This window comes from Myotis brandtii, unplaced genomic scaffold (genome assembly GCF_000412655.1).
Source record: "Myotis brandtii unplaced genomic scaffold, ASM41265v1 scaffold397, whole genome shotgun sequence".
Lineage (NCBI taxonomy): Eukaryota > Metazoa > Chordata > Mammalia > Chiroptera > Vespertilionidae > Myotis > Myotis brandtii.
Window position 1 is genome coordinate 176535 of NW_005365229.1, and position 11386 is coordinate 187920.

The 11386-nt window shown below is 47.1% G+C and overlaps 1 protein-coding gene across 4 annotated transcripts in view; it reads left to right on the forward strand.

Moving 5' to 3' along the window:
* The window catches only part of USP7 (ubiquitin specific peptidase 7 (herpes virus-associated)), a 37003-nt gene extending 27266 nt beyond the window's left edge, over positions 1-9737 (forward strand). For all 4 annotated transcript variants that reach the window (XM_014545089.1, XM_014545090.1, XM_014545091.1 and 1 more), the window contains 13 exons: positions 871-963; positions 1051-1118; positions 1458-1558; positions 2453-2606; positions 3195-3262; positions 3754-3862; positions 3955-4032; positions 5511-5611; positions 6582-6681; positions 7304-7423; positions 7715-7786; positions 7906-7996; positions 8446-9737. In XM_014545089.1, coding sequence (XP_014400575.1) covers positions 871-963; positions 1051-1118; positions 1458-1558; positions 2453-2606; positions 3195-3262; positions 3754-3862; positions 3955-4032; positions 5511-5611; positions 6582-6681; positions 7304-7423; positions 7715-7786; positions 7906-7996; positions 8446-8552 — 1262 coding nt within the window. In that variant the 3' untranslated portion in view covers positions 8553-9737. The remainder of the gene's footprint in view (positions 1-870; positions 964-1050; positions 1119-1457; positions 1559-2452; positions 2607-3194; positions 3263-3753; positions 3863-3954; positions 4033-5510; positions 5612-6581; positions 6682-7303; positions 7424-7714; positions 7787-7905; positions 7997-8445) is intronic.
* Positions 9738-11386: the final 1649 nt, after the last annotated feature.

Sequence of the window (11386 nt, forward strand, 5' to 3'; positions counted from 1 at the left end):
CTTCTTATTTGCAACATAGTATATAGTTGCTTAGACTTGCAGATGAGAGGCCGGCAAGTGAGGCGGGGGACATTGGAGTCCGCAGCAAGCAAGCCTTCCTGCTTGCTTCAGTGCCTGGCTGCCGGCCGCCACCTTGGCTGACAGTTAATTTGCGTATACTCACTGATTAGCCAATGAAAAGGGTAGCGGTCGTACGCCAATTACCATGTTTCTCTTTTATTAGTGTAGATAATATATAATACATATGTGCTAATCAACGGTTTATGTTATCCATCAGGCTTCCAGTCAACAGGAGGCTATTAATAGTTACGTTTTCGGAGAGTCAGAAGTTACATATGAATTTGTGTAACTCCTTGGGGGGGTTTCTCTAACCCCCAAGTTGTTAAGGGTCAACTGTATTTCATGCCTTGTGGGCCATATGGTTTCTGCCTAGCATTGTAGCAGGAAAGTGGCCACAGAAGATGTATAAATGGACAGTCTAGCTGTATTGCAGCACTACTTTATATGAAAAGCAGGTGGATCAGATTTTGCTATAAGATTGTTTTTATTGCTGTAAGTGGTCACCTCTCTAGTGTAGCGAAGTCATACAACCCTACCATTATTCCCATGACAGTACCCAGCCATCTAGTTAGTACCAGATCTTGAAACTAGGATTTCTAAGCTCACTGCCCCAATTCCACCTTCACTGCATCACATGGAGTGTTCCCCAGGGGTTTGATGCTTGGAGTGAGGGAGCAGTCACAAGCCTGGTCTGACACAGTTTTAGGCACAGTAAGCTGTCATTTCAGTGCCTTACTAAGTTTACTATTACTGTTTTAACAGTATACTGAGTGGTAAGACCCTAACAAAACCTGTTTATGAACCTTGTAGATGATGTGATGTTATTTTTGAAGATGTATGATCCCAAAACACGGAGCTTGAACTACTGTGGGCACATCTACACGCCAATATCCTGTAAAATACGTAAGTCCTGCTGCACTCACCTCTACCTTGATTCTGCTACAGTTGTGGTGTATTACAGCTTTGCATTCTTTTCTTTCTCTCTCCTAGGTGACTTGCTCCCGGTTATGTGTGACAGAGCAGGATTTATCCAAGATACTAGCCTTATCCTCTATGAGGTTTGGATGGTTTATTTTTCTATAATCAGTGTATTGTTAGCAGATAGGAGAGGAATTTTTTTGCTTGTTTGACTGTCCCTGTATTTGTTTTGGGTAATGTCTACTGTTGAGGTGACCTTGAGTTTAGGATCACATTTGTAGATTTGTGATTTTTTACCAATTGAGGATCGATCAGTGATTATTACATCTTTACAGGTATTAATATTTCCTGTTAGCTTTTTAACATACTAAAAATACATGGCTGATAGAACTGGGTGTAGGGAAAATACATACAGTGTATGGCCATATTAAACATTAGACAAATGTTGCATTGTAACTATTTCATTTCTTTTACTCTAGGAAGTTAAACCGAATTTAACGGAAAGAATTCAGGACTATGACGTGTCTCTTGATAAAGCCCTGGATGAGCTAATGGATGGTGATATTATAGTGTTTCAGAAGTATGTACTTTTTGAAGGATTTGATAACTTTGTACTGGTAGCAGAATTTTTTTCCCCCAAGTCCTGTAACACTGACAAGATTGTGTTGAGACCCTGAGTCAGGTGTTGTTTGAAATGCCTCGCAATGCTGACAGACGCTGGCTGTCTCTGGGTCTTGGAATTAGGTGTTGAGCGTTTTCATCAATGCTCTGATTTCCTAAAAATGTCTACAGTGAGCATGAGCACTGTTAGCACGGCCGCAAAGGTCTTTGTGAAATAGCAAGATTGTATTTCTTCCCTTAAAACATAGGGCATTTCTTAGACTGCAGCTACTTAGGTAATTGATTTAAACCTGCATGTTAAACCAGCAGGTCTGAGGTCTTAGTCTGAAAGCAGCCCAGTGTTGCCTTTTTCTTGCTGTTAAAGTGTCTGGTGAGGTGGCCCTGGCATAGGGTGTGGGCAAGCCACTTCTGTCGTGTCCTGCTGCCTTGGCCTGAAAGTGCCTTGGTCAGGGCGTCTGGTGAGGTGGCCCTGGCATAGGGTGTGGGCAGGCCACTTCTGTCCTGCTGCCTTGGCCTGAAAGTGCCTTGGTCAGGGAGCAGGCTGTGCCACAGGCTGTGCGGGCCCCACACTTCACCGCAGCCCTTCCCCTTGTCTGTAGAGAAGAGGCTCCGGTGTCTGTATTGCAGTCAGGACGGCAAGCAGCACTGTACCTATCTCAGGCACACCTTCTGTACTTGATGGCCTTTCCCCATGGTCCCTGCTTACAAAGGTCACTGGCAGACCCCCCAGCACCTTAAAATAGGACCCTGAGCTCTGTCTGTGCCTGTTGGTGTCACTGTGGTGTGAGAGGTGATGACCCCTGGCCTGGGTTTTGATTCAGTCTATAAATGTGTTTTTTTTTCCTCCCCCCAGGGATGACCCTGAGAATGATAACAGTGAATTACCCACCGCAAAAGAATATTTCAGAGACCTCTATCACCGTGTTGATGTCATTTTCTGTGATAAGACAATCCCTAATGATCCTGGATTTGTGGTCACGTTATCAAATAGAATGAATTATTTTCAGGTATTTGATAAAGGCTCTTCTCCCTTCAGATTTTGCACCAGAAAAACCACCTGCTTTTTTTTAAAAAAAAATGCTCGCTGATGAAGCTGATGGATTTGGTTCAGGAGGAGGGGTTAGTCCTGCTGGTCTGAGGAAATTCCTAACTAAAGTGGGTTGGTGCTAAGATGGCCATGGGACCAAAGCTGTTCTTACCCCAGCCTCAGCCTCCTCATCAGCTACCATGTCCATCTGCACTCTTGTCCTTCGAAACCCTCTCTACCTGGCACAGTGTGCTTTTGGAGATAATGGTGGTCCATTGCTGCAGTTAGAACATGCCAAGTGTGAAGCATTTCAACAATCATCAGGAAATTTAAAAATCTATAGGCTTCACCTTAAGAGTGAAAAAACCTTTAAAAGTTTATCTTCATCAGATATGCTACTCGCATGGTACTCTTAGGTAGTAAATTCCTAGGGCACTGGAATGCGGCCGCTCATCCCACATCGGGTAAAGATGATGGGGTGCCTCGTTAATAATGATGCTTATAAGCAAATCTAGTGCATTGCCGCAGTGTGCTCTGGCGTTCTGATGTCTGCCTTCTGCCCCCCCAGGTTGCAAAGACAGTTGCACAGAGACTCAACACCGACCCAATGCTGCTCCAGTTTTTCAAATCTCAAGGGTAAGCTACACGCACACACGTGTGTTTGGTCCTTGCTGCGTGCTTTCCATAGTTCATCCAAACATATTGGAGCTAATTTTAATAAGTAGCTGGCCACATCACCTGACATACCATTTCTTGCTTAGCTTCAAATATAGAATTGTCACCCCTCATATCTTGACCACACTACTCCAAGATGTCAAAATAATTGGCAGCCTCATCTCGAGTCAGACTTACTTTAGGTACATCATCAATAAACACATCTCCCACGTGTCAGCTGGGTCCGTCCCAGCCAGACTTCTGTGTGCTGTGCCACCATTGCAGAGAGTACTCGGGTGTGGCAGCCAGCGGGGCGTCGGGCTCGGGAAGTAGGAACATTCAATGGAACCCTATGCCAGGTCCCAATTGCAAGCCTAGGTGCAAGGCCAGTGGTTTGCTTTTCTGCTCAGTCACCGCTATTTGTTTTAGGCGAATAAAGAAGTCATTTATTTACATGCTGTTTTCTTGTGTAGTTATAGGGATGGCCCAGGTAACCCTCTTAGACATAATTATGAAGGTACTTTAAGAGATCTTCTACAATTCTTCAAGCCTAGACAACCTAAGAAACTTTACTATCAGCAGGTATGAGTCCAAATTAATGTGCCCGTGGGTCATGAGGAGAAGCCTTGGGTTTTGTGGAAGCGCATCTAACGGGGTCTCTCTTTCCTTCACAGCTGAAGATGAAAATCACAGACTTTGAAAACAGGCGAAGTTTTAAGTGTATATGGTTAAACAGCCAATTTAGGGAAGAGGTAAGTTTTTTTTTTAATGATATGAATCTTCATTTTTATTGGAGCTTGTCTATGGTTTCTGTCTCTCTAGACCTTGATAACTAAAACAACAAAAGAAAGCAAGAGGAGTGGTAGCCTTGTAGCGGCCCCTGGGTCCAGAGTTGGAGAGCCCAAGTTTGTGTCCTCCTGCCACCACCTCTGAGCCCTGGGAGACGAATAGCAGTGTCATCTGCCTGACCCTCCAGGACTGCTTTTCTTACCGGTTTGGACATCTTAAGTTGATGCACTGCTGCTTGGCCGGAGCAGTATTTTCCTCGAACCCAGTCAGGCCTCAGTGAGGGCAGCCGGCCTGCAAGTGAGCTGACACTGACTATGTGGGCCGCGCCAGTGGCGTGTGCTTGTTGCATACAGAAGGCATGTGCAGCCACACTTTAGGTGGTTCTAGGAAGTGCGACTGCTGGGATTCCAAGTCCTTTTCACCGTTCTTGCTCGGCCAGTTTTGAGGGAAAAGTTGAGTCACATGCCACAGACATTCACGCGTATATGCAGTTGATCAGTCAAGCTTAAATTGTAAAGCCTCCTGCTGCTCATGGCCTAGATCAGTGGTTGGCAAACTCATTAGTCAAAAGAGCCAGATATCAACAGTACAATGATTGAAATTTCTTTTGAGAGCCAAATTTTTTAAACTTAAACTATATAGGTAGGTACATTGTTATTAACTTAATTAGGGTACTCCTAAGGCGTAGGAAGAGCCACACTCAAGGGGCCAAAGAGCCGCATGTGGCTCGTGAGCTGCAGTTTGCCGACCACGGGTAATCAGCCTTCTTTCTCACTGTACTGGGATCGGAAAGGCTTGTAGGTGATCTTTCAGGGGGGTCATTTCCTGAGAAGCTGCTCTGGAAATGGCAAACTTTTCACATCATAGTGGCATTTTTGTTTGTTTTTTTATTATTGGATTCATTGGAGTAACATTGGTTAATAAAAGTATAGTTTTCAGATAACCAGAAAGTGGCATTTTTGTTGTTAATCCTCACCCATGGATATTTTTCCATTGATTTTTAGAGAGAGTTGAAGGGAGGTGTAGAGAGAGAAATATCATTGTGAGAGACACATTGATTGGTTGCTTCCCGCATGTGCCCGGACCAGGGTCGGGGATTGAGCCTGTATCTGAGGTGTGTGCCCTTGACGGGAATCAAACCCAGGACCCTTCAATCCACGGGTTGACACTCTATTTACTGAGCCAAACCTGGGCTCAGGGCAAAAGTGGCACTTCTTAAAGTCCCCTCAGTACTTGGTGGGCTCCAGGTTTGAGCAGATGGTCTGGGTGAGGTCTCATACCAGGGGCCCTCATGGCGGGAATGTGAGTGAGAGAGTCCTGGGAGCTAGAGACAGCTGAGGACATCTATTGCTGTGTTTTCTTTCTTCAAGCAAAATTGGTTTGCTGTAGCAGATCCTTTATGTTTTCTTTAAAGCATGTGTTTCATCTTGTCATTTCTTAGGAAATAACACTATATCCAGACAAGCACGGGTGTGTCCGGGACCTGTTAGAAGAATGTAAAAAGGCTGTAGAGCTTGGGGAGAAGGCATCAGGGAAACTTAGGCAAGTATTTCCTGGAGCCCTTGGCGGCGGGAGGAGTGCTGACCAGCCCCAGCCCTGCAGTGTGCTGGTGGACACAGCACAGCCAGAGCCCTGTGCCTGTTGCCAAACTCCTCTCTCAGCTGGTTTTTCACAGCAGTTTTTAAATATTTCACAGTTAAGCCATCTTTTGCTCCTTCCTTCCAGTCTCCTGATGTTAACTACCTATAGTAAAAATGTGTGCTTCAGGTAGGAACGCCAAGCAGAGGAAGGATGTGATTACAATAGAATGATAACTGGAACTGGGAAAAGCTGCGGGGATTGCATTTGTGAAACTGGGCAACGTTCAGGCTGTGGACAGAAGCCACAGATGTGATGAGCAGTTTTTATTTCAGAGAGCTGGGTGCTTTTCTTTTAATCCTCACCTGAGGATATTTTTTCCATTGATATTTTTTTGAGAGAGTGGAGGGGAGGATGCAGGAGAGAGAGAGAAACATTGATTTGAGAGAGATGAATCAATTGGTTGTCTCCCGCATGCGCCCTTCGGTCCGAGTGCTGATGCTCCAACCACTGAGCCAAACTGGACAGGGCTGGGCGCTTTTCTTATGTCGCCACACAGTCAGCTCAGGACAAAACTGCCCTGTGGCTATTGGCTCCCAGCATGTTTTTTCTCTAATTTTAATATTTGGAGCCCTTTGTCCTCCAAAGGCTCGGTGAGAACAGCTTCACAGTCCTGCCTCGCGTGGGTTTAGAGGGAGATTCATCAGCTCCAGGGACTCGGCCTCACCGAGGCTTGAGGTCACTCCCCTTGAATCACACGCTCGAGGGGCCACCTGGCCAGTATTGTGCCCTCTCCCATGGGTGCCTGCTTTCGACATTTCCAATCTTTTAAAAAGAAAGAAGACAAGCAAATGTTGATAGCTTTATAATAAAACAATTTGTCAGTGTGTTTTCCCATGAATTTATATCTTTCACCCCCATCCTGTTTGTACAGGCTGCTAGAAATTGTAAGCTACAAAATTATTGGTGTGCACCAAGAAGACGAGCTATTAGAATGCTTATCTCCTGCAACGAGTAGAACGTTTCGAATAGAGGTAACTGCCCTGCTCTTGGCTCCAGGGAGAGTTCTGAGTCCTTGGTGGGTGAGGCAGCTGTCAGCTACTTGCTGATGGTCTTACTGTGGTAAATCCTACATACCGTACTCGGTACTATTTTAAATGTACATTTCAATGGCATTAGGCACATCCACACCATCTATTGCCACAATCCCCATCTTCCCCCAGTAAAACTCCATACCCACTAACATCTCCCTCCGCCGGCCCCTGGCAACCACCATCCCACTCTCTGAATTTGACTACCCTAGGTACCTCATTTAAGTACAATCATATATAGTCTTTGTACTTATACATTAATTTTAGATATGGGCCACCAGACAAATCTATTCAGAAACTGGGTCCCTGTTGGTTTCTAGAGTTGCTGAAATCACCACAGTAACTGGAAAAAAACATTATTTGGTGTCTTAAAACCCATCATTTTCCTTAAAAAAACTTGGATATTTTCTGGCTCTGAATTCTTACCATTCTAACAAGCCCCAAACATAGCATTTTGGCAAAAAAAATAATGACCTAATCGCCTCATTGCAGGAGCAGGTCAGAATTAAAGTGTTTTGTCTGCATCAGGTGCTTTACTCTGCTCCCTGTGTTTAACTGTCCCCAGGAAATACCTTTGGACCAGGTAGACATAGATAAGGAAAATGAGATGCTGATCACAGTGGCACATTTCCATAAGGAGGTGTTCGGGACGTTTGGAATCCCTTTTTTGCTGAGGATACACCAGGTGAGCTTTTACAGGTAACAGGTTGAGAATGCATGTCAAAACTTGAAACCAGGGGATTGTCAAGGACGGGGGAAAAAAAGGAGACATATGTAATACTCTTTGTAATACTTTAAGCAATAAAACAATAAAAAAAAAACAAACTTGAAACCTCGCCCCCCTTTTGGATTAGCGTTGCTAAATCTGGCTTCCTGCCTCGGTGGGCAGACCATGGGCTTTGGTGGCGTCCCCGTGGGCCGTGAGCGCTGTCACGGTGCACACAGGTACGTGAGCACAGTGTCCTCCTGTCCGCAGGGCGAGCATTTCAGAGAAGTCATGAAGCGGATTCAGAGCCTGCTAGACATCCAGGAGAAGGAGTTTGAGAAGGTACGCGCGTGCTGGACGAGTAATCAGCGAGCAGCATGCTGGAGGCTTCCTGGGAGAGCGGCCTAGACTCTGCAGAGGCACCCCCAGTTCATGGAGGAGTTTTCATTTTTGTCTTTTAGTTTAAATTTGCCATTGTGATGATGGGCCGGCACCAATACATAAATGAAGATGAGTACGAAGTAAACTTGAAAGACTTTGAACCTCAGCCTGGTAAGAGCCCTCCCACTGCTTTCCTTCCGTGTGGGGGAGGTCCAACCGGCCAGCGGTAAGTAGCTGGAGGCGGAGAGCTCTGGGTCGAGTCCCCTGCCCATTTCCACAGCGGGGCGGCCTGGGCTTGCTGACCTCCTTTGTGATAGGAGGAACAGTAGCCTGAACCCATCGAGTCTCTTAAGGATTAAAAGGTGGCTTGCGTCACGTGGTGGCTGAAAGAACTAAGCTCCAAGGTCGAAGTGTGAAGGCTCTGTGGTCGGCAGGCTCTGGCAGAGCTGGCCGTAGAAGCCGCCGAGGCAGGCAGGCAGGGTGTGGGCGCGTTTGGCTCAAGCCCCAGCCTCACTGTGAACCCACACCTGGTCACTGTGAACCCACGCTTGTGTGGCCACCCCAGGTATAGGGGTCCTGGTACTTGTTCTGTGGTCTCATCGCCCCTCTTTCCCCACCAGGTAACATGTCTCACCCGCGGCCGTGGCTAGGGCTCGACCACTTCAACAAAGCCCCAAAGAGAAGTCGCTACACTTACCTTGAAAAGGCCATTAAAATCCATAACTGACTTCCTCACCCGTGCGTGCAAGGCAAGGACCGCGTGTGGGTGTGCCCCTTTAACAGCGAGGACTCTGGCACTCTAGCGAGTCTTCCGTGGAGGATTTGCTGCTGGTGTTCATTTTATTTTGTTGAGGCTGTTCAGTTTGGCTTCTCTGTATCTATTGACTGCCCTTTTTGAGCAAAATGAAGGTGTTTTTATAAAGCTTGGATGCCAATGAGAGTTATTTTATGGTAACCACATGCAAGGCAACTGTCAGCATTCGGGGAGAAGAGATTAGTGGGATGCGTGGCGCTGGCAGGAGGTCTCTAGTCTGTCTAGTTGGCAGAAGCTGCCTGGCTGCCTGCTGGGGGTCCCGGCCTCCACCCGCAGCCAGGAAGTCGTATGTTTAGGCTCGTCTGACGTATTTCCTTCAGTTATATTTCAATGGCCTTTTGTGCATCTGTAAAGGCAAAACAGAGAAACTCACAAGCTAATAAATAGCACTCTTTCCTTCACTGCGTGTCCTGTCGCCCCTTCCTCAGTCCTCTCCCAGCCGCCTGGGTCTTTCCATAAACTGTCCCACTTCCGTCAGCCAGTGCTGCTCTGCAGCCCATTGCAGGGTGGGGGCACGGAGTAGTCTGACAGCCGTCCTGGGGTCTTTTATTAAATGGAAAGCACTGTTCATTACAATTAAGGTGTATAAGCTGCCTGTCGGCAGACTGATCTCACGTTCATACAAGCAGGTGAAAGATTATACATAGAATTTCCTTAAAACACAACAGATGGACAAGAGAGCCTTTTAGCAAAGAGGGCATGCTCACTAGTGGTAGTAAGCTGTTGACTTTGTATAAAAGTTAAAAGAAAAAAAAAACAGGAAAAATGAAATTGTATATTTAATGAATGAACATGTACAATTTACTGCTGGGAGGAGGTGACTTTTTTGTTGGGTGAATCTACAGGTGACTCACTGATGTTGATATTCATTGTGTGTAGTTTATTTCCGTCCCGACCTTTTATTTTGGAGCTAAATGCCAGCTGCGTGTCTAGTTTTGAGTGCAGTAAAATAGAATCAGCAGATCACACTGTTTTTTCATTCTTTTCCAGTATTTTTTGTTTGTTTCTGTAGCAGCGGTGTACACCAACTCTTCCTGTATATTGCCTTTTTGCTGGAAAATGTTGTATGTTGAATAAAATTTTCTATAAAAATGATAATTCAGTGAGTGATGTGGAAGTTGAGGAAGATTTCTGGCCTCCCCAAAAAGGGACTTGGAAAACCTTTTTATTTATAACAAGGTTTTACCGAGCTGTCTCACCCCCCTCACCCCTACTGCCCCGACCCCCAAATTTCAGTATTGCTGATGTATAGTTCTGCCTTCTTTTTTTGCCTTTTACTAGTTTCATTTAAGCTTAAGGAATAAGAGGTTTTCCAGGTGAGCTCCATATACAAATAAGAGGACTGGAAATATTGAAATGGTGGAACAGGCCGCCAGCATTTGAGCGGCCGTGGCCTGCCTCAGTGGCCTCGCATCCCACCCCAGTGCACTGTTCCTGGTCCCCAGGTGGTCTGTGCCCCGCGATCCCTTTCCAGATTCCACTGGGATGCGTGCTTTCACACCCCGCGCTGCCCTGGGCCGGTGTGTGGATTGCACCGCCCCTCCGTCCAAAGAACATGTTGATTTTTGTGTTTTGGGTTCTGGCTAAGGGTAGATTATATAGTCTTAGGTCACAGACAGAATTCTCCCTGAAGTTATTAAATGAATCTTTTTGCAAAAAACACTTTGCAATGTGGGCGTTTCCTTTGCCATCTACTCCCAGTTTGTGGCATCAAGAGTCTTCTGAGTTTCGGGGATAGGGATGGAGACACACTGCGTTTCAGGTAGCTGACTCTGACCCCCGACGTCGTCCCATCCTCTGTCCTCTCCCTCTAAGATGTTGCTGTGTCATGATGGTGCACCAAGTCCTAGAACGCTGGGGCCCTGGCACCCACAGTGTGAGGGGAAGGGGCCCACTGCGCGTACACCCAGGAGCGGTGTGCTGGAAGAAGCTCACATTAAATTAAAAGCACACTAGGTGAGGACAGGGCTTGCCATCGCCATCCCTTTAACAGCAGTTCCCAGAGCACCTCCCAGTGTCCCTGCCCGTCCAGGGTGGGACTGCCTTTGAAATGATTGCTGGCTTTCTCTAAGAGCTTCAAGTTGGCCGCATTGGAAGTGAGGCACGTCAGTCGTGTCTGCAAGTGGCCTTACCTACTAACAAATCCGCTTTAACCCGGAGTCTGCCGTGTTGGGAGGTATGGCTTTGGTGCGTAACGCGGCGCGAAGGAGAAACAGCTGCAGAGGTGACCCGGGGCCAGAGTTCTGTGGCTGCAGTGAGAACAGGCTGTGTCCAGAACCATCGCTCCTTGAGCAAGGCCTTCCCGGGGCTCTCCTCGCCTCGCTTGGCGGCCCGTGTGGTGGTTGGGGTGGTGTGAAGGTGGGTGTTTCTCGTTTGGAGCTGCTGTGCAGTTGAATGCGCGATATGCTTTGGGCTCTGCGGGTTGCTGGTCATGGGACACAGCTCTGCGCTGCAGCCTGAACACAGCCACAGACCACCCTGCAGTGAGGTGAGGCCGAGCCTGGTGCACTTCATGTACAAAAGAACAGGTAAAAGTCCAAGTTCGCCGGCCCCGAGACTAAGCAGGAAAGGAGCTCCTGGGGGGAATCCTGGTTGGCTGCAGTGTTTGGTGGTAGGATGGCCCCTGGGGTGGAAGTGCATCGGAATGGAGGCCGCCTTGGCCCTCCCTGAACACATTCACGGTGCTGTCACGTTAGAGCCACGTTCCGCACGCCTGGGGGTCACTGAGCAGTGTTTCCGGCCATCGG